The sequence below is a fragment of the Paroedura picta genome, chromosome 13 (genome assembly GCF_049243985.1).
Source record: "Paroedura picta isolate Pp20150507F chromosome 13, Ppicta_v3.0, whole genome shotgun sequence".
Taxonomy (NCBI): Eukaryota; Metazoa; Chordata; class Lepidosauria; order Squamata; family Gekkonidae; genus Paroedura; species Paroedura picta.
In genome coordinates, this window is record NC_135381.1 from 34223661 (window position 1) to 34251337 (window position 27677).

The 27677-nt window shown below is 48.1% G+C and overlaps 1 protein-coding gene across 3 annotated transcripts in view; it reads left to right on the forward strand.

Annotated features, from left to right (window-relative positions):
• Positions 1-27677, forward strand: part of DRP2 (dystrophin related protein 2) — a 68872-nt gene continuing 41195 nt past the window's right edge. The window contains exons 1-2 of one of the 3 annotated variants that reach the window (XM_077307957.1): positions 67-201; positions 16989-17142. In XM_077307957.1, coding sequence (XP_077164072.1) covers positions 17035-17142 — 108 coding nt within the window. In that variant the 5' untranslated portion in view covers positions 67-201; positions 16989-17034. Of the gene's footprint in view, positions 202-16988; positions 17143-20869; positions 21339-27677 lie in introns of those variants that run through there. The other 2 variants (XM_077307960.1, XM_077307958.1) reach the window with 2 other exon arrangements.

The following is a 27677-nucleotide window of genomic DNA, read 5'->3' on the forward strand; positions in this document are numbered from 1 at the left end:
CCTCCTCTCCTCCTCCTCTTCTCCGGCTGGCTGCAGCTCCTCGGTGCATCTTTCTTGCTTTCTTCTGGTCCAGAAGCGGTTCGTGTGCGCGGCGCCCGCTGCCGGCCCCCAGGCGATCTGCCGGATTCGCCTCCCGCTGCTGGGATCTACTGGAGATGTGATCGCCCCCCCCCCCCCAGCAGCAGCAGGAGGAGCAGCAAGGTAGGCCACAAAGGCATCCCTCCCGCGTGTGTGTGTGTGTGTATCTCGTCGGCTGCTGGGCGGGAGGGGAGGGCTCACCTGGGCAATCCCCTCCTCTCCCCCCTTCCTCGAAGACGCCCCCGGGTTTGTCCTTCCCGTCGCCGACCTCTTCCTTGGGGGGGGGGAGGGGGGATTTGCCTTTTCTGATGAGGGAGGGGTTTGTGCATGGACCTTTTTGGGGTTTTGACCATGCACGAATCTTTTCTGGGTTTGTGCATGGACCTTTTTGGGATTTATGCATGGACCTATTTTTGGGGGGTGGGGTGGTTTTTGGTCTGTGGCTCCTGTTGAGGGGTGAGCTGCCCTTGCTTTCCGGGCCCCACCGAGCTGCCCCCAGCTCGTGCCCTTCCGAAGAAGGTGGTGGTGATGGGGAATCTACAGTGGCAAAGTGATGGGCTTGGGAAGGCTGTCTCCTGGCAGGACAAAGCCCTCCCGGGCATCCTTTGCAGGAGCCTCTCCGAGAAAGGGACACACTAGGAGAAAGGGCCGGGGGTCATCTAAAGGCGTGGGAGGGAGCAGGACTTGTAGCCTCCCAGATGCCAGCAAAGGGGACCAGCCGGCTGTGAAAGCCAAGATGCCAAAGAAAAGGAGAGAGGGTGTCTTTGGACCAAGGGATTGCATTTCAGTCAGAGGTGGAGCCAAATTCGGGTGGGGTCCAAAGGAAGATCCAGAGGCCTGCTCTTGGTATGGCTCTGCCTTACACCTTGTCAGACTGCTGGTCCCCCCTGGTCAGGACCTTGGACAATGGATCTCCCAGAGTTCCAGGCAGAGAGAGATCTTTCCTGAACACCTGCCAGTTCAGTAAATAGCAGTTTTTGGGGAGTGGAGTTTGAAGAGGGGAGGGATTTCATTGGAGTACGATCATCTTCCAAATCAAGTCACTTTCTCCAGGTGAACTGATCTCTTGTCTCCTGGAATTCAGTTGTAATCCCAAGAGGTCTCCAGGCCCCCCTGGAGTTTTGGCAACCTAACCTGCTATCCAAACTGCCTGCAAAGGCTAGCTCTACTCAGCATTTGCCAGACGATAAGCAGTGTATATTGAGAGTGTTTTGTGGCTGTCATTTCGAAAATGGCCTTATTATAGTTATAGCATGCATAGTACAACTCAGTCATCTTCCATTTCTCAGTAAAAAAGATCCCTTTGGCATGCGTTTTTCATGATGAAGGGTTCTGATGAACTTGAAAGCTTGCACATTGTTTTGTGGCCTTTTGGTCTGCCCTATTAAAAGGGAGACAGCCTCTTGTGGCGCAGAGTGGTAAGGCAGCCGTCTGAAAGCTTTGCCCATAAGGCTGGGAGTTCGATCCCAGCAGCCGGCTCAAGGTTGACTCGGCCTTCCATCCTTCCGAGGTCGGTAAAATGAGTACCCAGCTTGCTGGGGGGTAAACGGTAATGACTGGGGAAGGCACTGGCAAACCACCCCGTATTGAGTCTGCCATGAAAACGCTAGAGGGCGTCACCCCAAGGGTCAGACATGACTCGGTGCTTGCACAGGGGAAACCTTTACCTTTTATTAAAAGGGATTGCATGGCCTTTTTTGTGTGTTCCTCGGAGTTGGCCCTAATAAATTGTTTATGATGCTAGTTACTCGTGGTGTGGAATAATTGAGTGGTCTGCAGCCAAATGATCCCATGAGCAAGTAAGAGGTTTTTATTATGTTTATTAGATTTTTAGACTGCCCTTCCAGTGAGCTGGCTCAGAGCGGTGTACATAGATATAAAATATATGGCAGTTGCAATAAAATTAGATTTAAAATTATTTTAAATAAATGTTAGTAAATTAAAACAGGTTAAAACAGTAACAATGAGTGTTAAATCCTCCCAGAAATTCAAGATGATCTGGGAGTGGTCAGTGTATAGTAGATGAACCAATGAGTGGGTGGGGCCATAAACAGCTAGGTAGGTAGGTAGGTAGATAGATGTTGGCCTCAACCAAAAGCCTGGCAGGAGAGCTCCACTTTACAGGCCCTGTAGAATTTTGGTAACTCTGACAGGGCCCTGATGTATTCTGGGAGCTCATTCCATTGGGGGGAGGGGGGAGGACAGAAAATGTCCTGGCCCTGGTTGAGTCCAGATGTACCTCCTTGGGGCCAGGGATCACCAACTGGTTGGTATTCTAAGAATAAAGCATTCTTCAGGGAGTTATAAGTGGCAAGGTGGTCTCTCAGATACACAGGACCTGGACCGCCGATGGCCTTATGGGCTAATACCAGTACCTTAAACTTGACCTGGAATTCAACTGGCATCCAGTGCAGCTGTAGGAGCACAGGTCAAATATGTGTTCTCCTGGGTAGACCTGAAAGGACCAGTTGTATTTCCCAGAGCAAGGATAAGGGCAGGCCCACATCAAGCAAGTTACAGAATTCAAATCTAGAGGTGACTGTCATGTGGATGATTGTGGCTAGGTGTTTTGGGGCCAAGTAGGTTGCTAGAAGTTTGGCTTGGCGTAGGTGGAAAAACACCAGTCATGTTACTCTTGAAACTTGCGCCTTCATAGATAAGGAGAAGAATCACATCCAGATTTCTGGCTGAGGAGGCAATTGGCAGTTGGACCCCATCCAGATAGGGTAGATGAGCTTCCTTGTTTGGTCCCTTCTTACCTAGCCACAGGACCTCCATCTTTGAAGGGTTGAGTTTCAGATAGCTCTGCTTAAGGCACCTTGTCACTGCATCCAGGCATCTCGGAGTGTCTCCAAGCAGCTGTCCGGGGGGGGGGGGGGGCATTGAGCTGGATGTCATCGGCATATTGATGACTTCCAAGCCCAATTTGGACCAGCTGGGCAAGAGGGTGCATAAAGATATTAAACAAAGTTTGGGAGAGAACCACACCCTGTGACACCCCACTCTGGAGATGCCACTGGCATGATTGGGTCTCCCCAACAGCTACCCTCTATTTGTGACCCCGGAGGAAGGAGATCAGCCATTGTAAAGCTATCCCCATATTCTTGCGTCAGCAAGGTGGCGAGCCTAGCGCTCATGACTGACCATGTCGAATGCACTGATCCACCCTAATCCAGCTGTCTCCAGAGGTCATCCATCAGGGCAACCAGCATGGTTTCTACCCCATGACCAGCCGAAAGCCAGACTGGGATGGGTCCAAGACCAAAGCTTCCTCTAGATATGCTAAAAGTTGGTCCGTGGTGGCCTTCTCAACCACGTTGCCCAGAAATGCCAAGTGCAAGATGGGGCAGTAGTTGGCCAGGTCCCACGGATCCAAATATGGTCTTTCCAGCAGTGGATGGATGGTGTGGCCTTCCCCCTGCCCTCCTTATAATCTGAAAGGGTAAGAGACAAACTCAACTTCAGCATTGGTCCTCTTGGAAATAACTGACTAGGCCAAATAAACAGGAAGCCAAGAAAGGCAATGGCCAAATAGATCCACTAATACCAAAAGCAAGGTGTTGAGCTATGCAGAACTCTTTCAGGTAGCAAACATTACAAGCAATAGCATTTCCGAAGGACCAGCACATGATCTCTCTTAAATATCTCCCCACCACCACCCTAGCCTGTCCTCTGCCCAGAATATCAGTCTTGAACCAGTCCCTGCAGTATCTGAATGAATGGAAGCAAAAAAGGGGGCGCATGTGTAAGGGAGGGGGTGGGAAGCTTCAGACGGGACATATTTAGAACTGAGTGTCATTACGAAGAAGATCATTTGCAGATGGGTGAGGCTGAGTGCAGTATGATGGAGTTGTCAGAATGTCAGACTTAGATGGGGAAAGCCAGGTTGAAATCCCTTCTCAGCCATGAATTCCCCTGGGACATTTGTCCTCTTTCTCAGGCTAGCCTGTTTTACAGGAGTGGTATGATCAAAATAGAGCCTCTTGTGGCGCAGAGTGGTAAGGCAGCCGTCTGAAAGCTTTGCCCATGAGGCTGGGAGTTTAATCCCAGCAGCTGGCTCAAGGTTGACTCAGCCTTCCATCCTTCCGAGGTCAGTAAAATGAGTACTCAGCTTGCTTGCTGGGGGGTAAACGGTCATGACTGGGGAAGGCACTGGCAAACCACCCCGTATTGAGTCTGCCATGAAAATGCTGGAGGGTGTTACCCCAAGGGTCAGACATGACCCGGTGCTTGCACAGGGGATACCTTTACCTTTACCTTTATGATCACAATGGATGGGAGATTGTAACGTGTACACCTCTCTGATGTTTTTTGGCACAAGAGCAGAGAAATGATGGGATTCCTTGGCAGGAAAGATTTAGATTCTGGTTTGCATATTTCTCTACTGGGACTTAAGTTCCATTGAACTGATAAGACTCAGGACTCATTTAGGAAACTCTAATGAGTCTCTAACACCACAGGCAGAAAAAGATCTAACACCTGTCAGCCAAAATCCCTTGAACTAGAGATCCCAGTGATCGAAAGGGGGTGGGGGAGGGAGACTTGTTCTGTTATTCAATAATCGGTAGAGTTTTGTTGTTATTCAATAAAAGGTAGTGCAACCATCAGATAATGTAGCTGCTTCCAACTTGTTGCAATGAATGCTTGTCAGGTGTCTGCCATAATTTCCTGTATTTTAAATAATGCCTCATCAGTCTTTGCAACAATCTTGTTGGGATAGGGGTGGGTTTATGAGTGTCGGAAGGATTTTGCACTGGACAACTCTTCTCCATGAGCCTTGCAGTAGCGTTTGCCAATAGTTTGCGCATTTGTTTCTTTGTTTGCATCGCTGTGGCTGGGGGGGGGGGGCATCCAGGATGTCTGGAACCCTGCAAGAAACCTGCTCCAATATCCTGTCTCTTTCGTACCCTTTAATCCCACCCTTCTGAGAAGCCCAGGCAAGCATGCCTCATCTTCCCCTCTTCCATTTTATCCTCTAGAGCAGGGGTAGTCAACCTGTGGACCTCCAGATGTCCATGGACTACAATTCCCATGAGCCCCTGCCAGCAAATGCTGGCAGGGGCTCATGGGAATTGTAGTCCATGGACATCTGGAGGACCACAGGTTGACTATCGTTGCTCTAAAGAATTATGCAGAGAGGGACATCCAATGGACTTCATGGCAATTTTGGGTTTTGAACCTATTCTGATACTCTGGTAATTACACCACATTTATCTTTCCTTCTTGCTTGTCCATCAAGCCAGTGCCTTGCAATCTAACATCTTCATAGTCCTTGTATGAAGCATGTACACACCGTACATAGCCCTGTATATTTCCCCACTTTTTTTGCCCCCTTCCTCTCACCCAGTGATGACGGTGCCATCAGCGGCTTCATGGCAGAGAACATGCACTTTGTATGCTGAAGGTCCCATAATCAAGCCCTGACCTCTCAAACGGAAGATGATGTTAATTTTGCCTCTGCCTGAGACCATAGTGAGCCAGCAAGAGGAGACAATCTGGACCTGAAATGGACCAGTGCTCTAAATTGTGTTGACTTCATGTGCCCCTGAGAGCTTGGACCAGGAATTTCCAACACATTTGCAATTGCAGCCTGAAGCACAGAACCGTATATTTTTAATGAAATCTTTGAATTTTTCAGGATGCTCAGTGCTTGTAGTGCTAGCTTCTTTGCTGATGTGACTACAGCATGCCCCGTTCCACCTCTCTAAGGTGCAGTTCATGCTAAGGACTCAAATTCGGACAGCTCCTGAATCAACCAGGACATGTGTCTCAAAGGTCCTACTTGGAAACCAGATCTGGCAAGTTTGTTAATGTGTGTTGAATTCTGAAGAAGTAGGACAGTGGTTCTCAACCTTCCTAATGCCGCGACCCTTTAATACAGTTCCTCATGTTATGGTGACGCCCAATCATAAAATTAGGCAAGGGTTCTTTCACAGAAATCAAACCAAAACTGACCAATGGGGTGAAGATCCATTGCTCATGAATGTATAGAATTTTTTTTTTCTGGGGTTTCTCAGTTCAGTTCTGCCTCTTGTCTCACCAAGCTGCACCACCACCTGGAGCGCCTGGCGGGAGACTACGCTGAACTGGAGGCATTGCTGGAGCACCTGGCAGCTGAGCACGGGCGCCTGCAGGAGGAGCAGTAACAGTGGCAGCGTCCCCCCCCCCCGGTCAAGCTGCTCGCCCTGCCGTGACCCCTGTGAAAGGGTCGTTCGACCCCCAAAAGCAGGGGTAGTCAAACTGCGGCCCTCCAGATGTCCATGAACTACAATTCCCAGAAGCCCCTGCCAGCATTTGCTGGCAGGGGCTTCTGGGAATTGTAGTTCATGGACATCTGGAGGGCCGCAGTTGGACTACCCCTGCCCAAAAGGGTCGTTCGACCCCCAAAGGTTCGACCCCCAGGTTGAGAACCACCGCAGCTGGGTAAAACTACTGGAGATTTGGGGGTAGTGTTTGGGGAGGGAGGGGAAGGAGGCCAATGGGGTATGATGCCGTAGAGTCCATCCTCCAAAAACTGCCATCTTCTCCTGGGGATATGATTTCTGTAGATGTAAGAGTCCAAGCCTCATCTGGATACGGTGAGGCACCTAGGGTTGCCAGCTCCGGGTTGGGAAATTCCTGAAGATTTTGGCAGTAGAAGGCAGGGGGGCTGGAGGGAAGGCCTCAGCAGGGTAAAGTCATAAAATCTATCCTTCAAAGCTGCCAATTGTTCCAAGGGAACTAGCCACTGCAGCCTAGAGATCAACTGTAATTCCGTGAGATCTCCAGCTGCTACCTGGAGGTTGGCAACCCAAACTGGTGAGGTAAGTAGCTAACTACACACAGCCTACAGAGCACAATTATCCAAGCAAGGGGAGATTAATTAGAAACGAATAGCTTCAGAATCCTGCAGTAGATTTAATGCAATCCATTACTGAGTTATCAACCGACCCAACGGAGGCCTCAGCCAGTGATTTGCCCTTCAATGACAGGGGTCATTCCTAGAATTTGAGACTGATGGAGTGCTTTTGAGCAGCTACAGACTGCCTTTCGCTCTCCTCTTTGGGGAACAATGACTAGCTGTTTGTGAATCAGGACCCAGAGGTTCCAGGATAGTGCCTGCAGGGTTGCCCTCTGAGCTATATCTCAAAGTGGGGGTCTGAAGTCAGCTCTCCCAGATGCTAAGCCAGCATTAACCAGGAGCCCTACACTGACTCTCCTCTGCAGCTGCCTTTGGTGAGTGCATCTGGAAAGAAGGCAAAAGGATCATGCCTCCTTTCTCATAACCCCTGTGAGAGCTCCTGCAGGTGGCAGGACAAGAGGCAGTAGTAAAGAGAATTCTTCTTCACAGAAGCAAGTTCAGAGATTCCCTCTGCACAGAAACTCTTCCCCCTGGCCTTGAGCTCTACAGTCGGTCCTTTGAGCATGCTTGTCAGGGGCCATTGCTCCTGGTGAGCTCTTACTCTCACTCCTCATCTTGCTGGGTGATGTCCTGCAATGCATTTGTAGCTCAGGTTGTCCTGTGCTACTGCCTGACCACCGGGCTTAAGTCTGGAAAGGCTGAAAGGATGCTTCCCGAAAGGTTCCAGCCCTGCCATGCATCGTTTAGGAGATCAGTTTGCTGCCTTTGGGTCTTATCATCTCTTATTTCCTCCACGGAGTGCAGGTAGGAAGAGATGCTTCTACATTTTTACATTTAAATGAAGGAGCTGCAACTGCAAAGCCCAGATTTCCTTTAGAATACAGTGAATTTTCACAGGCAGAGGGACCGGAGAAGAATGCATTTGGGGCATGTAGCCAAAGGTAGAACTACAAAGCGGCATTGTAAATCTTGACGGACGAGGCGGAGCGGGCCAGAAGAAGCCAGTCGTCAAACTCGACTGTTTTCAAAGGTGTATGAAGGATTGAGATGGGAGTGTGTCAGACCCTGTAAAAATGGCTCCGCTCCCCTTTCATAGCTGTGGAAGACATAGTTAAATATTTGGGGGGCAAAGAAAGGCAAATAGGAATGCAAACCATATACGCAGCCCAGCTACCAGAATCCCTGTCCCACACAGTCAACTGAAATGAAGTGTGAGCTTAGGATATTTCTTAAAAGCCTGGTTCTTGTGTTTGTGAGGTCACTAATAATGTTTGGCACAGAAAAAAGGTGTGTTAAGGTCCTTGCCATACTGACTGGGTTCTTTACCATAATGGGATTCGTGTCCCTCCATTACAGCAGCAGGTGGAGTAAGATTCATAGAATCATAGAGTTGGAAGGGGCCATACAGGCCATAGAATCATAGAATCACAGAATCATAGAGTTGGAAGGGGCCACACAGGCCATCTAGTCCAACCCCCTGCTCAACGCAGGATCAGCCCTAAGCATCCTAAAGCATCCAAGAAAAGTGTGTATCCAACCTTTGCTTGAAGACTGCCAGTGAGGGGGAGCTCACCACCTCCTTAGGCAGCCTATTCCACTGCTGAACTACTCTGACTGTGAAAAATTTCTTCCTGATATCTAGCCTATATCGTTGTACTTGTAGTTTAAATCCATTACTGCGCGTCCTTTCCTCTGCAGCCAACAGAAACAGCATCCTGCCCTCCTCCAAGTGACAACCTTTCAAATACTTAAAGAGGGCTATCATGTCCCCTCTCAACCTCCTTTTCTCCAGGCTGAACATTCCCAAGTCCCTCAACCTATCTTCATAGGGCTTGGTCCCTTGGCCCCAGATCATCTTCGTCACTCTCCTCTGTACCCTTTCAATTTTATCTACGTCCTTCTTGAAGTGAGGCCTCCAGAACTGCACACAGTACTCCAGGTGTGGTCTGACCAGTGCCGTATACAATGGGACTATGACCACAGTTCATTGGAGTCAATGAACTTTAGAGGATGTATCTCTGTTTAGGACTGTTTATTTGGGGTCTTCCACCACCATTGATGAAGCTATGCACAATGTGCATTTTAAAAACAACGGGGTGTTATTTTTGAAACTAATAAAAATAGGAGAAGAGCCCTCCTGGATCAGACCAGTGGCCCACAATGTACCAAAAAAATCTGGATGGGCCATTACAGGATGCTGATCCAGTACCTTCGCCAGGTATTTGGTGTTTAGAGTACCTGACAACAAAAAGGCGTATTTGTATGTACTGATACCATATATCGTGTTTCCCTGAAAATAAGACAGTGTCTTATATTAATTTTAGGTTTAAAAATGCACTAGGGCTTATTTTCGGGTAGGTCTTATATTTATTGACGTCTAAAAAAATGTTACATTTATTCCAGTTCCCCCCCGGAACCCCGTTAAATCATATGCACCTTAAGTGCAGGGCACAGCTTCTGTCAAGCTGGGGGATTCTGGTGTTGTAGGCGGAGCTGACAGAGGCTGAGCGATCAGGGGCTGACAGGGGTCTTGTGGTCCATGGATATCTGAAGAGTCACAGTTTGGCCACCCTGGTATAGTGTTATACCCTTCGGAGTTCCCGTATTCCACCCTTCCAAGGCTCCACCCCCAAATCTTCAGGAGTTTCTCACTCTGGAGATCCAGTTACTGTGAGTAGTTGGCTGCAGAGGCAATGGCTGCTGGAATTGAGAAGAAACACCTGGGCTGAATCTGCAAGGAGCTTTTATTCCAATCCCAGGTCGATTCAGTCCCTGCCGTCTCCACTGAATGCGATTTCTATTTTGATTTAGTCCGATTTAAATTTTCCCTCTGCAACAAGCATGACTGATCTGGAGTGACCCTACCTTTTCCGTGCAATACCCTGGAGTGGATATAACCCTCGATATTTGAAAAATTGGCATGAAAAAGCATGCAGCTCTGTGCTTGCTGCTGAGCCTCCATGGTAGAGAAGCCCTGATTGGCCACGGCTTCAGTGGAAAGTCTTCCTCATTCCCAGGCTGCAAGTTTGCCTTAAAGGGGAAGCCCTAACTTCTCTTGGCAGAAGCTCCAGAAGCCCTTATTTCTCTCAGTAGAGATTTGCCTCTTGGTATTTTTCTCCCTTCTCTGCTGTCTCCAATCCTCTCCTCCCCCTCAAGAAAAGAAAGACCCCCCCATCCTCTTCTGACCTTCCCTAACCACATGCATAACACGTTTCTGTTTCAATGGGGGGGGGGAGACCCGAGTTCAAATCGACATAGATTCAGCAGGATCCACAACGGAATAAACAAAGTGCAGATTCAGCCTTGGTAAATAGTGGAACCCTGATCTGGACAGCCCAGACTATTCCAATCTGGCCAGATTTGGGAGCTAAGCAACCTGGTTAGTGTTTAGCTGAGCGTGTAAGGCAGACAGTGACCTCTGGTGACCTCTTGCCTTGAAAACCCCATCGGTTGCCATGAGGAGTCTGGACAGCCAAATAAAAAACTCAGAGATCAATGAAAATGAGACCTCCAAGGGTTTGTGAATCTGACAGGGTTTAGGATGGGTTTGGGGCAGCATTCAGATAGGCCTCAGCAAGCGAATACAGAGAAGACCTTGCAGTCTGGTGTCCAAGAAGGCCCCAGCGTGCCTCATTCGACCCTTCTACAGAAAAAATAAAATACAGAAATAATGACATCCATCCTTCATCAAATATGTTAAAAACAAGGTGCTACGCAGGAAGCCGATCCTTCACGAACTAGGCCACCTGAAGAAACTGGCAAGCGCAGAAGGCTGGTGGTTTGGCTGTTGCTTCTTTTTCCTTTTAAAATAACACAACGGCAGTTATTGTTGCCATGAGTTTCCCTGAGGGAATCCATCATAAAAGTCCAGAGCCTGGAGCAGAAGCTTGTTTAGCGAGGCCCATTAAGGCTGGGCTTTTGTCAGACGGCTTTTCTGTCTCAGTAATAGGCTGATCGCTCCCTTTAGTAATAGGCACAGCTTGAATAGCCAAGGACAAAAACCTGAGCAGAAAGGCCATTCCAGGTGCTTAAGACTGTAATAACACGGTTCTTGCACCATGCTTAATATCTCAGCAAAAACACCATTGCAACCCCCAAGTTTACTCATCAGCAGATGTTCTGTACTGTGAAATCACTTTAAACTCCCCCCCCCCCCCAGGATTCTCGAGGAAAGAGAGTTTGCAATTGCCTGCTTCAGCATCACAACCCTGGGTATGCCTTTGTGGTCTCCCACCCAAATGCAAGCCAGGGCTGACCCTGCTTAACAGCCACAATCTGTCCAGATCAGGCAAGCCTGGACCATCCCGGTCATGGCATCCACAAGCTGGTCTACCTGGAATGGATGGAGGGTGTGCAAAAGCTATGATGGTGAACAGCTCTGGTTCATTTCTGTGGGCCTTCTACAGGAAGACTCTTCAAGGGGGTTGTTCTTTCTAGATCATAACTCACTCTCTGTTTCTCTGTCTCTCTCTCTCTGTTTCTCTCTTTGTCTGTCTCTGTGTGCATGCGTGTCTCTGTCTCTGTGTGTGTGTGTGTGTGTGTGTGTCTGTCTGTCTGTGTGTGTGTGTCTGTTTCTCTCTGTCTGTCTGTGTGTCTCTGTCTCTTTCTATGTATCGATCTATCTGTCTCTTTGTCTTTGTCTCAGTCTTTCTGTCTCTGTCTCTTTCGCTCTCTCTCTCTCTGTTTCTCTCTCTCTCTTTCTGTTTCTCTCTCTCTGTTTCTCTGTGTGTGTGTGTCTTTCTGTGTCTCTGTCTCCGTCTCTGTCTCTCTCTCTTATGTCCTTAATGGTGCCCAAAACCTGGCTCTCAATAGAATCGCCTTTGTTGGAAAATGCTTGCCGCCTTCATTTTTTCTCCCATTTGTGCATACTTTCCAAGTGTCTCATACTGCCTGGAAAACACCTCTTTTTCACATTGGTCACTCTCAATGGCCAGGGGATTTTGAAGCTGGCAAGATTTCTTTTCACACCTACATGCACATTTATATCCATACGAGGCTGCAGTGTGTGACTGGAGCGGAGGAGTGTGCAGCCTTTCCCCCAAAATATAAAGGGCAAAACCCTGGAAGAGTCTGGAAAATGGCAAGGCTGTCACCAGGCAGGGCAAAGGAGAGGAGGCGATGTTATGAGGGTTCCTGATTGTTTCTTGTGATGGACTTTGTGTGTTTGGGAAGGGGTATAAAGGCTCTTGAGCAAAACAGCCCTTTTTCAGCCCTTTAACCTTTAAAATAGGACATAGAATGAGCTGACAGCAGATCTGGGTATTATGTGACACTGCAAGTACTGTCCAGAGGCGTGTTTGGTGTAGAGGTTAGGAGTGCAGATTTCTAATCTGGCATGCCGGGTTCAATTCTGCACTCCCCCACATGCAGCCAGCTGGGTGACTTCGGGCTCGCCATGGCACTGATAAAACCGTTCTGATCTAGCAGTAATATCAGGGCTCTCTCAGCCTCACCCACCTCACAGGGTGTCTGTTGTGGGGAGAGGAATGGGAAGGCGAATGTAAGCTGCTTTGAGACTCCTTCGGGTAGAGAAAAGCGGCATAGAAGAACCAACTCTTCTTCTTCTTCTTCTTCTTCCTCTTCCTCTTCTTCTTCTTCTGAAACCCATGCTGCTCTCATTGCCTTGCAATTTGTTGTTGTTGTAACTATTTTGTCATTAAATTGTGTAACCTTCCTTAAGATCCTAAGAAAGGGCTGTCTAGAAATTTATTTAATAAATAAAGCGAATACTGATAGCCATGGAGAAACACTATATTTTCCAGCAAAAAATATTGTGTTTTTAGATCATGGAATCCTTTCCTTTATATTCCTCGTTTGACCTATTTCTGTGCAGACAGAGCATGTGTGTAGGATCTTCTTTTTCAGTAAATCTCTTTTTTTTCTGTTTTATATGCTGTTAGCAACTCTCTCTGACCCAGAGCATGTTCCAAGAGTGGAGATCTACCTGAAGCAGGTGTCAGAAGCAGAGAGGCCATCGGTTGCTGGACTGTAACTTCCCCAGGAGTGTAGAGTGCACAAGTGGAATAACCTGCTGGTAACCACTTGTAGGTTTGCGGGAGGTGTGGTCTGTAGGCAAAGCCTTTAAATCAGGGGTAGTCAACCTGTGGTCCTCCAGATGTCTATGGACTACAATTCCCATGAGCCCCTGCCAGCATTTGCTGGCAGGGGCTCATGGGAATTGTAGTCCATGGACATCTGGAGGACCACAGGTTGACTACCCCTGATTTAAATGGCAACGAGGAAGGTAGCCCATCTGGAGGGAACATCTAAAACTGACCAGTTGGTGGCAGTGTACTGATGGGAAAGCAAGAGAAAACCCTCTAAGAGTTGGACAGCGACTCAGATAGCTGAGCAACTAGATACTTCAGAGGCTGAAATGTAATGGGGCTTGCAGGTCTGCAGGGTCACTCCATTCTGATATTTCTAAGTAACATGGCCCTTTATCAGCTTCCCTTTTCAGCCCTTTGTCTCTATACGTATACAGTAGTGGTGGGTCCGAAAAGAAACAAAACAATGATGATTTTATTGCAGGGCTGGTTTATCCACGTAGCGTGTGCTACAGGCCTCACACTTCCAGGGGAATCCCACGTGGTGCCTTCTCCCCCATGGATCAGGGCTGCAGCATTCCTTCTCTTCCCCCTTTTCCCTCTTTAAGGACACTCAGAGTGACATCTGTTTCCACTCTTTCCCGCTAGTCTGGCTGTTCCCGCTGCAATTTCACTCTTCTATGGCCCCCAAATCCTTTAACTCAGGGGTAGTCAACCTGTAGTCCTCCAGATGTCCATGGACTACAATTCCCATGAGCCCCTGCCAGCAAATGCTGGCAGGGGCTCATGGGAATTGTAGTCCATGGACATCTGGAGGACCACAGGTTGACTACCCCTGCTTTAACTGACTTGTGCTGTGGGCTTCACAAATCCTTAACAATTCGTGCTTTATAGTAGTTCACAATCTGGCTGATGGGGTTTCATGACCCACCTGCGGTCCTGGATTCAAGAATTCTAGCTTTAAGTGGGTAGCCATGTTGGTCTGAAGTAGCACAACAAAAATAGAATCAACAACAACAACCTTTATTGGCATAAAAAATAAGACAAATCAGAACACAGTCAATTGGTTCTTAAATTCACGCAGCTTGATTGCCGTTTGTAGGAATTTAGCCACTTTATCAATTGTATCTGGATCCTGATTGGAAAGAAGGAACTGTACCTTGCATTTATCAGAGTAGCCAATACATTTAACTAGGAGCAGTGGTCCCCATCCCCCGGGCTGCGGCCCGGTTCCGGGCCACGAAGGCCTCGTGGCCGGGCTGTGGCTCCTTCTTCCTGTCCCCCCCCCCACAGCGAGAAACTCGCCAGGCCGCAACAGATTGGCCGCCGAAGTGGCCGATTAGCTTGTGGCCCGGCAAGCTTCTTGCTTCGGGGTGATGGGGGGGAAAGAAGCTTGCCGGGCCGCAAGCTAATCGGCTGCTTCGGGGGCTGATTTCCTTGCGGCCTGGAGGGGCGGGGAGAGGGAGCTGCAGCTGCCGACATGCTGGTGGTGCAAACGCGCATGTGCAGACTTGCCACGCATGCGCGTTTGTGTCCAGAGGGGCGCAAACGCACCAGCGTGGCAAGTCTGCACATGCGCGGCGCTGCTGCGCATGTGCGTTTGCGCCCCCGCCGGACGCCAACACGCACACGCGGCAAGTCCGCACATGCGCGTTTGTGCCGGGGTTGCTGCGCGTGCGCTGGGCCCCGGGTCGCCCTCTCCCCACACCCCGCTGCAGCGGTCCGCGGCCTGCAAAAGGTTGCGGACCACTGGTCTAGAGCTTTAGCCCGAATGGTATTGTATATGGGGCAGTAAAAAGGACATGCTGTATGGTTTCTATAGAACCTTGTTTCCATGGGCAGTCTCTCCGTATGTAAGAAATCTTCTGAAATCTCCCCGTCATACCTGCTGATGGGAGGATATTAAACCTGGCTAGCATAAAACCTGGCTAGCATAAAAGCCCTGGGTTGTTGGGGAATAACAAGGTGATAGAAATAGAATGCTCATTTATCAGATGGTGGAGAGCACGCTTTTCTAGCTGCTTCATTCAGCGTTTGAAATTCAAAATCTAATATTCTGCGGTTTATAGTTTTATATATTGAATGTTGCAGGGGCTAAGGCCAGTGAGACCAAAGAGATGCCAAGCATTTGGATTTTTCACTCAATGTAGTTAAACCAGCTGGAAGTCTGTCGTTCTGAGAGCGTTCGAGAAGTAAAACTGGCGGATTCAGAATTAAAGACTAAACGCATCCACAACTTCATAGGAAGCAGCCAAGCCCTGGTCTCCAACAGTCTTAGGTTTGTTTCCAAAGAGAGAGCAGCTTAAGGCACACAATTAGGGATGCCCAAAATGCTTTGCAAAAAAGGAAGATTGAATGCTTTCAACTGCTTTGTTGAAAACACTCATCCATAAAGGGATTCCATAGAGGAGCTGAGAGCATGACTTAGCATTAAAAACCAATAGCACCTTTAAGACCAACAAAGATTTATTCTTTGTTGGTCTTAAAGGTGCTATTGGACTCTATTTAAGCTTTGTCCTTGAATAAATCTTTGTTGGTCTTAAAGGTGCTATTGGACCCTATTTAAGCTTTCTCCTTGAATAAATCTTTGTTGGTCTTAAAGGTGCTATTGGACTCTGTTTAAGCTCCCTCCTTGAATAAATCTTTGTTGGTCTTAAAGGTGCTATTGGACTCTATTTAAGCTTTCTCCTTGAATAAATCTTTGTTGGTCTTAAAGGTGCTATTGGACTCTGTTTAAGCTCCCTCCTTGAATAAATCTTTGTTGGTCTTAAAGGTGCTATTGGACTCTAATTTTGTTCTGCTTGTACTACCTGTATGTGTTGTTCTTATACATTCTACCCTTCCCTCCCATAAGTTGTTTCCATCCAAGCAAACTGTAAATTCTAAGGGATTTTTAAGGGACTTTTACTCTTGTCTCCATGCTATATTGTACGCTATACCACAATAGCCATACAAAATTGTGCAAATAGGGGAAACTGCCCAAACCAGCTTAAGTGTTTCTTAAATGTGGAGGTCCCAGAGGTGGAACCCCCTGTTGTTATGACCTCTTTTCCCACTTGAAGCATGAAGGGAATGATAGATATTCTCAGGGCCATACTGCACAGGAAAAAGAAAGCGCAACGGTGAGATGCTAAATAAAAACGCGCCTCCTGGAATTCCCGACCTGCTGGCCCCTCTGCTGCCGTCTAGCGCTTCCTGGCATTTTGCACGCCTCCTTGAAATGGCGGACGAGGGGAATGCGCTAGACACGCTCCTCTCTTCCGCCTGTCAATCAAGACAGGCGGCCTATCACCTTCCTCACTCTTTTAAAGGGACCGCGATGCCCACTATTTTTTTTAACCTATTCGTTTAAATGCATATGAGTTAATTAATGAATGCATTGGGCTCCTTTCACTGTAATCCCTCTTGAAATCTGGAGCCTTTATGCTTTTAAAAAATTTTGGAGGAGCGATTTTTTTTTTTTGGGTGGGTGGGGAACAGGGCAAACTGGTGGGGAACAGTTTTTTTTTTTGCTCTGCCTGGGCGATTGTGTGTCTATTTGTTGCTCCAGGCATTTTTTTTTTTTACAGAAAACCCCATTGCGGATTAAAAGAGAGGGAGGCAGGCTCGAGGGTGGGCATTGGAGCTGGAAATCTCGCTACTTCAGGCACTGTTTCTTGTGCGAGTGTCTTGCTGGCTGCTCTCATCCTGCTGGCACTACTTTGCAGGGGTAATCCAGTTTTGTGGATTTCCCTGCAAGCACTATAAAATGGAGGATGTAGGAGCTAGTTTGCAGATGTAACGTTGGATGTTCACGACTTCATGCAAAACACCCCAAAAAAATGGTGTTTAAAAATTGTAAGGATTTCACTTTTTTAAATGGGTGCGGAATGGCCCTTGGATTTCGTCCCTGTATTACTCCAAAGCAACTTTCAGCAGCCGGGATAGCTAGAGTGAGTCCAGTGGCCAAGCTCAAGAAAGGCTTAGACAAATTTGATCCTGAGGACTGATCAAGTCGCGTCTTCTGCCCTTTCTTTTTCCAGTTTCCAGTGTTGAAAAGAGCATCTGACCTCATGAGCATCTGTTCTAATGCAGCCAATGGTCATGCAGGGATGCTCTTTCACCCTCCCGAGATGTCATGAGTGGCATACCTCAGGTCAACCACGTCGCAACAGCACCTCCCACTCACAGTCTCAGGTAAGAGCCCTGGTGTTCCCACGTTGTTGTGCTTTGCTTTGTTTGAGTGAATGCAGAGTCTGGACAATAGTCATTCAAGTAGGCTTCCAAAATGGCCGCTCACTTGGTCACCTAGGAGGAATAAGAATCACTCCCAGGTAACCAGGCAAGAAAGCTTGTGTAAAACGGTATAATTTTCTTTTCTGTCAATTCATTTAGCAATTTAGTGCACTGCTGTCAGATCTCAAAGAGAACTATGGCATAACTCAAATCAATAGTTTAAAAGGTCACCCTACTACTTTAAGTAACCACAGAACAGACAGTGGACAAATCAGTTGATCAAGTCAAGCAGCAGCAGAAACCAGCCTGTGAAATCCACAGGGCAGAGGAATTATTTTAAAAGGACAGGCACCTATTAAAAGGTGTTTTTAGGTGCTTTCAAAGCAGAAATGATCTTGCCGTTCTTGATTGTCAGGAAGCACAATGGAGCTAGATTAACCTGTCTGGGGGAAAGGATCTCATAATATTTGGACAGGAACTGAAAAGGCACTGCTCTCTTGGGATGCTCATCTTGCACCAACAAAGATCTAGTGGTTAAGAGTGGCTTCTAATCTGGAGAGCTGGGTTTGATTCCCTGCTCCTCCTCCGCAGACAACTAGCTGGGTACTCATGAGTCAGTTAAAGTTCTCTCAGAGCTCTTTCAGCCCCACTTACCTCACAAGGGGGTCTGTTGTGGGGAGAGGAAGGGAAGGCGATTGTAAGCCACTTTGAGACTCTTTCTGGTAGTGAAAAGTGGGGTATAAAAGACAGCTGTTCTTCAAATGATGGGCACAATTTGTTATTTTGTTCAATTTCTCCTAATGGGCATTTCGAGCAGGTCCCATCACCTCTGCCCCCTCTCATTTTATCCTGACAACAGCCCTGTGGGGTAGGCTAGGCTGAAAGAGAGCGAGTGACACAAGATGGTATGAAATGCCATTGAATCTTCGCCAATTTATGGCATCAATGGGTTTTGAGAGCCTCTTGTGGCGCAGAGTGGTAAGGCAACAGACATGCAGTCTGAAAGCTCTGCCCATGAGGCTGGGAGTTCGATCCCAGCAGCCGGCTCAAGGTTGACTCAGCCTTCCATCCTTCCGAGGTCAGTAAAATGAGTACCCAGCTTGCTGGGGGGTAAACGGCAACGACTGGGGAAGGCAATGGCAAATCACCCCGTGTTGAGTCTGCCATGAAAACGCTAGAGGGCGTCACCCCAAAGGTCAGACATGACTCGGTGCTTACACAGGGGATACCTTTACCTTTTCCTTTAATGCGTTTTCAAGCCAAGAGATGTTCAGAGGTGCCTTGCCATTATCTGTATCTTCGTAGTGACCCTGGACTTCTTTGGTAGACTCTCGGCAAAAGCAGCTTTGTTGGTCTTAAAACTTTCACTGGCCTCAATCTTTGTTCTTATCCTAAGTTGAGTTTCACTTTTCTAAGCCACTGACTCCGTTTAGGATTGCAGTGTGATTGATTTTTCCGGTGTGTTACATAATAGAGGCGGGATTTGAGTGTCTGCCCAGTCCTAGTCTGACACTCTGGCTGCCACTCTGCATTGGCATCACAAATAATTAACATCTGCAAGCAATCAACCAAAACCTCGTGAACGTATTTGCTATGTTGTGTTGAGGGTCTTCACCAGTATTCCTTTCCAGGTGAGTTCTCTACATTCCCAGGTGGGGATTCAGTGAAATGAATAAGAAATCAAGGAGCTCTGTATAATTGCCAGAATCATTCGTAATCCTTCATGCATGGGGCAAAGTGGTCTCTGGCTCACAGAAGGGCCTGTCGTAATAATTCTGTTCACCTTTAAGGTGTCCCAAATTTATTTTGACAGAAGTTTCTATGAGTCAGGTGTTCCAACCTTGACCTGAACAGCCCAGGCTAGTCCAATTTCATCAGATCTCAGAAACGAAGTAGAATCAGCCCTGCCTAGAGCCAGTTTGGTGTAGTGGTTAGGAGTGCAGACTTCTAATCTGGGGAGCCGGGTTCAATTCTGCAGCCAGCTGGGTGGCCTTGGGCTCACCACAGCACTGATAAAGCTGTTCTGACCGAGCAGTGATATCAGGGCTCTCTCAGCCTCACCCACCTTACAGGGTGTCTGTTGTGGGGAGAGGAAAGGGAAGGCGACTGTAAGCCGCTTTGAGCCTCTTTTGGGTAGAGAAAAGCAGCATATAAGAACCAACACTTGTCCTTCTCCTTCTTCCTAGTGTTTGGAAGGGAAGGAATATTGGGGGTTGTAAGAAGCAGGCAATGGCAAATCACTTCTGAACATCTCTTGCATGGAAAACCTTATGGAGCCACCGTAAGCTAGCTGTGACTTGATGTCCCAAGTAGGGTTGTGCGCTTCGGACGTCAAAGCAGCCGTTCCAGACCAAAAGCGCACAACCCTAGTCCCGAGATGTACGTTGACATTTTGACTACAGCAGAGCAACACATGGAAGCAGCAGAGCAACCCTATGGAAGTTTTTCTGTAGAAGAAGTAGAAGAGTTGGTTCTTCTATGCCACTTTTCTCTACCCGAAGGGGTCTCAAAGCGGCTTCCAATTGCCTTCCCTTTCCTCATCCCACAAGAAGTCCAAATTCTAAAACTAGGACCATGCTCTTTAAATGCAAGCTGGCGTGGCATTTAAAAAAAAATCAGCATTTAAGAAAGGCTGATCGGTATCCCAAGTGAAGCACAGCATCCACCAGCCCCACGCTGGTTCCCGCCCTGATTGCATTAAGCATCCATGCTTGCTAAACAGTTCCCAGTCCCCCTTTTCTCTCTCTGCTCACTGGGAGCTGTCTCTAGTATAAGAATGCTTGCTGCCACCAGGGCTCTCTGTCTCCAGAGAGAACTTTTGAAACTGCGCCTTGCAGAGAGAGAGAGAGAGAGCTGGCATTTCAGACCTACTCAGCAGAAGCTTGGAAAATGCAGGTCCTTCCTCAGGGTATCATGGCTGTCACATTCCTTCACTGCACCATGTTGCCTTGGGTACTCCTTACTGCAGAAACAAGGCTGATATTCGCTAGGCTAGGATCAACTGGCCCCAGCTTGGTGTCGTGGTTAGGAGTGTGGGCTTCTAATCTGGTGAGCCGGGTTCAATTTTGCACTCCCCCACGTGCAACCAGCTGGGTGACCTTGGGCTAAGGGGACCAGATTGTCCCACTTTTGGAGGGACATCTGGGGGCACCTGGCAAATTGTACTTATGTTGAAATTTTAAGAAATATATATTACAATACTATTTTTGCGTTCTATGAAACTTTTTGTTGCTCCATATAGACCAAATTTTAATCAAGAACCCCCCCCCCCCCCCCCCGGTCAATGGCGTCCCGCTTTACCAATGTTAAAATCTGGTCACCTGACTCATGTTGGGCTCATGTTGGTCGGCCCTATCATGACTGCGGAGAAAGGGGCTTAATTTAGAGAACTGTTCCATTAGAAGGAGTGAAATGCCCCTAGGACTGACAGGGTCTTGAAAACCAGATCTCTCCAAAGAAGAAGCAAAGAGATCCAATAATAAGTCTCATCCCCTTTTCCCGGAATACGTTAAGTCTGAGGCCTGGTTGGGCAACTTGTGGGCTGCCGTCCAATGTTCATGTTGGAGGAGTGGGCGTCCCGCCTCCTTTATCGGACACCTAATGCAATGCGTGACGCTGTCATTTCTGAGTCAACAAGGACCTGCGGCTAATCACTGCTCGTAGCTGAATGCAGAGTCCGAACCAGGAAGGCAACTTATTTTTTTAATTTTGCATTTGATGGAGGCAGGGGCTTCCTACTCACGCATCCAATGGCTGCAGGATCCCTACTTTCCCACCCCTAGCTAGGCTGTGTCACACAGCTGAGCCTGACCCTCCCAGCACGTTCCCTCCTGGAGGTGCAGGGCCCGTGACCTTCAGCCTCCCTCTTACGGCTGCCCCCGCTCAACCAAGGCTCAAATCAGCTTTGGAGGGAGGCTGGAATTCCAGATGGACAAAGCACCAATTCAGGGCCCTCGGGGCTGCTGCTGCGGCCACCCCCTGCAGATTCCTAGGGGGTCAGCAAAGACTGCAGTGAGCAGCTCCTTTCCCACCCGCTCTTCCCTGACCTTCTGCTTGCATTTGCTGCGGTGCTGATGGCATTGGGCAGGGTGGCGGATTGCACGCTCTCCCCTCGAGCAGCTGACCTGCCTTGCCAGTGACCCCCCGCCCCTGCACAGGTAAGGAGAAAGGAGGGGTGGTGCACACGCATGGATCTAAAAATAAAAGCCGTTCACATGGGTCTGATCTCTGGGTGGAGTGGGAGTTGGGGAATCAAACCAGCTTGCTGCTGGAGTACCTGCGCTGAAGTGGTTCTCCCCAGGAAGGTCTGGTGCTGAGGAAGGAGGAAGGTGTGTTTTGCAGCTGGCCAGTAAACAGCGGCGGGGTCTTGCGGTTCTCGGTGAGTTAGGGATGTCTCATGCGAGGCTGCACGTTTCATGTGTCCTCTCCGTCACACGTGGAAATGGGGTGTGCATGCTGTTGGCTGGGCGTTGTTTCAATCACCCCCCAAACGAACCCTTAGCCCCAGTTCTGTTAGGGCTTGGAGTGACGATCTTTTGAGCTCCATTCCCCACTGGAAGCACAAGGCTAACCTACTTTGTGGGTTGTGAGGACCGTGCATGAAAGCGCACCAGTTCTTCCATCGGAGGGAGCGGCCGGTGAGAGGCAGCAGCTGTGGAGTGAATGATTTATGATGTTCTTCCTTCTCGGTTTCCTTTTCGCTGCTTGGGTTTATTTCTCTTGCTTTGGAAGTCCAGCCGATCCGGGGGGCTGTCAAATGGAAGTCAGCCTTCCTAGTAACAGATTCAAATGGGTCGCCGTGTTGGTCTGAAGCAGCACAATAAAATCAGAGTCCAGGAGTACCTTTAAGACCAACATAGATTTATTCACGGCGTGAGCTTTCGAGTGCTACTTGCACTCAAAAGCTCATGCCTTGAATAAATCTTTGATGGTCTTAAAGGTGCTCCTGGACTCTAATTTAATTCCTAGTAACAGGCACCCAAGTTACTTACCTCTTTCCTGCCGGGGAGATGGATGCAAACCGGGTTTCTTCCGCCTTGTAATGTGTTCTCTGCAGCAGGAATCAAACTTCTTGGTGCTCATTCAGAATCTAGTGAAAATTTCCCTGATTTGAATATGAGATTGCAAAGTTTATTGCTGGTGTGGCGTTGAGTTGCACTAAGACTAGGAAGGCTTGGGTTCAAATTCTGACTCAGCTATGAGTGAGATGGGCCTTATTTATTATCATTTATTCTTTCTATTCTTTATTCTTTTCACGCAGTGGCTCGTGGCGGGTACAATCCAGATAAAAGCCTACAATAACATCCCCTTACAATCCCTTAAGACAGGGGTAGTCAAACTGCGGCCCTCCAGATGTCCATGGACTACAATTCCCATGAGTCCCTGCCAGCAGGCCCATCACTGGCCATTTATGAGAGGAGAGTAGGTTAAACATGACCATAGATCAGGGGTAGTCAAACTGTGGCCCTCCAGATGTCCATGGACTACAATTCCCAGGAGCCCCTGCCAGCAAACGCTGGCAGGGGCTCCTGGGACTTGTAGTCCATGGACATCTGGAGGGCCGCAGTTTGACTACCCCTGCCTTAAGATAACCAATTCACCTACTCATGGTGGCGACAGTACCCCCCCCCCCCCCCCCCAGTCTTCAGAGTATGCAGGGAGCCTTGGAGCACGTCCTCAACCTCTTATACTGCCTAGGGCTATTGAGAGGATAAAAGGGAGGAGAGAACCCCATGTGCCACTTTTGAGCCCCTTGGAGTAAGGATGGGGTAAAAATGTGGCAGATAGTTGACATTCTGTTTGGCATACAAACTTTTACTTTAAAGAAGCCCTGATTCTAAATGCTCTTGGGGAAAATACAGTCCCTCTTCTGACAACCACCTTCTGAATGGGTTATAAGGGCTCAGGGATCTCCAATCCTACTTGTATCTGCTGAAGAGAGCTTTCACTCTGGAAAGCTTATACCTTGGAAACCGTTGTCAGGCTTTCAAATGTGGTGGACTCAAATCTTGCTGCCATTGTCCCCTAAAACTTGTCCCTCTGATGGCGTACCTAGCCTCACCTTTTTGTAGGAAATTCCAAACTAGGAGATGACACATTTTACAAGTAAACATATGATGGGAGATATTTCCCCCAAATTGTGTGTCCGCTCCAGAAACATCACCCGGCTTCTTTGCTCAAACTCTGCAGACTGTTGTTGCTGAGGAGTCTGCCCTTGAGCTGCTTCTTCCATTAAGAGCCGTGTGAAGCTCATCTGAGCCGTTCCTCAGACCCTCGGGGTTGAGAGTTGCTAATGGAAGCAGTAAACGCAATTTCCGTTTGGAAAACTAATGGCTAATTACTTAGAGTGGAAAACTGTGTTCGGAACAAATAGCATTGCAGAGGGCTTGATCTTTAGCGAATGTGTCGGTGCTGCTTTGCAACAAGTGGGAAATGCAATTTGCATGTGCTTGCGGGTGCCTGGAAGAACAGAACTGCCTTGTTGGTTCTAATCCAGGTCGTGTGGTTTGGCATTCTGTGTCCCCACTGGCCACTGGCAGGAGTTGCCTGATCCATATTGCAAAACTCCTGGAGATTTGGAGGTGGAGTATGGGGAGGACAAGGACCTCATTGGAGTATAAGACCATAAAGTCTGTAGCCGATTTCTCCAAGGGAACGGATCTCTGTCGTCTGAAGGTGAGCTATAGTTCCAGGGGATCCCCATGTCCCCATTGAGTGGCTGGCATCCCTGTGTAATCAACCTTAACCAGCCAGGTGTCTCTTGGAAGCTCTCAGGCATGACAGAGTAGAAATCACAATTTTTTGTTGTTTGTCCCCTACATCTGGCTTCCAGAGGTATACAGGCTCTGTACATGGAGTCCCACTTCTCTGTCGTGGAGGACAGACTTGCCGGATCAGATCGAAGTCCATCTAGTGCAGAAACTTGTCTTCCTAGCAGCGTCCAATCAGACACCTCCCTGCATTCAATATTTAGAGGTCCCATGGCTGTGAACCTGGACGTTGTGTGTGCAAAGTAGCAGTGGTTAGCTAGCCTGCCAGACAGTTATGTAGGGTTGATATTCTCTAGGTGGTGCCTGGAAGGATCCCATAATCATAGCTGATCTCGAGACAACAGAGATCGGTTCCCCTAGGGGAAAATGGCAACTTTGAAGGGCATTATATGGCAATATACTCTGCTTTTTCAAATCCCAGTCTTCCCAGGCACTACCCCATATCTCCAGGGATTTCCCAACTGGGAGCTGAAAATCCTGGGCTGAAGTCCCCATGGAGCTTTTATTCCAATCCCAGGTCGATTCAGTCCCTGCTGTCTACACTGAATGCGATTTCCATTTTGATTTTGGGCGATTTAAATTTTCCCTCTGCAACAAGCAGGATTGATCCGGAGTGACCCTAACTTTCCCCCATGATATCCTGGAGTGGAATATAACCCTCAATATTTGAAAAATCGACATGAGTAAAGGTGCAGCTCTCTGCTTGTCCCGAACTAACTAGCTGCCTTTCCAACGCGGTAGAAAAGACCTGATTGGCCAGGGCATCAGTTCAATGTTTCTCTAACTTCTCTCAGCAGAGGTTGCAGAAGCCCTAACTTCTCTCAGCAGAGATATTCCTCTTGGAGTTATTCCCCCTCCTCTGCTGTCTCCAACCCTTCCCCCCCGCCATTCAATAAAAGAAAGAGGCTCCTGCTGCGCTTGGCTCCCCCACCCCCTTCTGAGCTTCTCTAACCACGTGCAGAACACTTTTCTGTTTCTATGGGGGAGGGGGGGATAGAGGAAGACCCGAGTTCAAATCGATCTGAAATCAGCAGGATCCACAACGGAATAAACAAAGTAAGTGCGGAATCAGCCCTGGTTATCAGTCAGCATTTCTTTCTGGCCAGTTTCCTTATAAGAAGAATATAAACCCAGGAAAGCAACCAGCGTAGATACTGGTGGTGGTGTTTGTACAGACTGGCGTAGTTTTCTTAAGGGACTTTTTAAAGGGTGTCTGTGGCATACATACTTTTAAAATGTGTCTGAGAGAGTGCTGTCTTTGAAATGGATTCTAAAACATGACTACCTATTCAGAAGGCAAAGCGGCACTTGCCTTTCAGCTCTTTTGGTTTAAAAAAAAAACTATTCAGAGTATCATGCTCTGCACAAACTCAGAGGCTCTTAGCCTGAGATGCCAGAAGTTTTGAAAACCAAAATGTGGCTGTAGTGCGTGCATACAGCTGAAATGCAGAAAAACCATGGGAATTTGAAACAGGGCAATTTCCTTGCCTGTAACAAGGCTGGCTTTGCATTGCTACACTTTAATCTCCCGATGAACCCACCTCCGTGCTGGTTTTACACTTTGCAAATTGGATAAATGCAGGACTAGAAGCAACGAAGTGCCTTTTGAATGTTTTTTTTCCAGAACAAACTCCCTGCTCATCATGTAACTTTAATTTTAGTAAATTCACACAGCATGAATCAGATCAGAGCACCCCATTGTTGCATAAAATCCAGGGATTACATTTTGCCTGTGCAGAAATAGGAATGAATTTTGGATGATGGTGGAAGAACATCCATGTGTGCATTTGTGCATATAAACAGAGGTGGGGGGGGCATGGGGAGAGCTCCAAAACTAACAACAGGAAAGGGGCCAGGACTGTATGGTACAATTATAATTTGTTCAGTCATTCCCAGCATGTTTCAGTTGTCCTCATCCAAAGAATTTATTCAGCTGTTAGCCTGACACAGGATTGGTTCTGCTTGCCTTGAGTCTCCAAATATGGCATATGGGTAGGAGATGCTATTTTGTGTCTAACTAAGTGCTGAGTAAATTCCCCTGATGGAGACAGCCGAATTGCATTGAGAAGGATTTATTACATTGTAATTGAACTTGAGTGGCTTTGCATCTTTCCTGTCCGACTATTTTCACATGGTGCTCCCCCCAATCAGGACAAAGGAAAGCAGTAAAAAGAATTATGTCATAAGTGCTGGGAAACACTTACGGAGCTGTGGGATGAATTGGACCTCCAGAGTCATCTAGTCCAACCCCCTGTAGAATGCAGGAAACTCATAGCTACCCACAGTGACCAAAATTCCATGTCCAGATTATTCTCCCCCCCCAACCCCCCCCCCCCCCACAGAATCCCTGGCCAGTCTGGCTGGAGGAAATTTGCCCCTGCCCCCAAGTAAAGGCAAAGGTATCACCAGTGCAAGCACTGAGTCATGTCTGACCCTTGGGGTGACGCCCTCTAGCGTTTTCATGGCAGACTCAATATGGGGTGGTTTGCCAGGGCCTTCCCCAGTCATTACCGTTTACCCCCCAGCAAGCTGGGTACTCATTTTACCGACCTCGGAAGGAAGGAAGGCTGAGTCAACCTTGAGCCGGCTGCTGGGATCAAACTCCCAGTCTCATGGGCAGAGCTTTCAGACTGTATGTCTGCTGCCTTACCACTCTGCGCCACAAGAGGCTCTTCTGCCCCCAAGTAGCTATTGGCATTTTCCTGGGCATGCAAGAAAGAGCCACAAAAGGCAAGCACCGACACAGTCTCTTCTGCCCACACACTCACAATCTGCCTAAGTTCATAGAATCAGCATTACTATCAGATGGTTTCCTGGCCTGTGCTTAAAAACCTCCAAGGAAGGAGAATCCACTGCCTCTCAAGGAAGTCTGTTCCGTTGAGGAACTGATATGTCAGGAACTTCTTTCAGATGTTTACCCAAAAATTCTTCTAAATTAATTTCATCCCATCGGTTCTGGTCTGTCCCTCCGGGGCAGGCTTTCTCAACCGGGGTTTCATGAAATCCAGGAGTTTCTGGACAGTTCTGTGAGGGTTTCCTGAGTGGGTGGGAGTTAATTAATTTTTAATATTTTTAAAAAAATTGTTAAAAATTTATCAGGTGATAAGACCATATATGGTCATGTTGACCAACCCCCTCCTTCCAAAATGGCCAATGATGGGCCTGGAGGGGGCAGGAAGGGGAGGGGCCCTGGGCAGGCGTGTCCAGAGCTCTGCTTCCCAACCGTATTCTGCACGATCGAGCCACTTCTGGGGTTTCTCGAAGCCTGAAGGGCATTTCAGGGGTTTCTCAATGGTTTAAAAGCTGAGAAAAGCTGCTCTGGAGCAACAGAGAACAACTCTGCTCCATCCTCCATGTGACAGCCTTTCAAGTACTTGAAAATGGCTATCCTATCACCTCCTAGCCATCTTCTCTCCAGGCTATGAAGGCAAATTACACGGGTGGATAGCAACTGCAAAAGCCACGGAAAGGCCAGAGTTGCTGAGTTTTAATGTACCGAGTGGTATGCAGGTGTGTTTTTGTGCAGGTGTGTTAGGAAGCGTATTTACCTAAATGGAAGTGTAGCCAGGTGGACACACAGTAATTGCCTCCTCCTAGCAGAGACATAAAATAAGGGGCCAGAAACAAAACCTTCTGTAAGGTTGCCAACCTCCAGGTGAAGTCTATAGATCAGCTACCACGGAGAAAATAGCTGCTCTGAAAGGTAGATTCTATGGCATTAACATT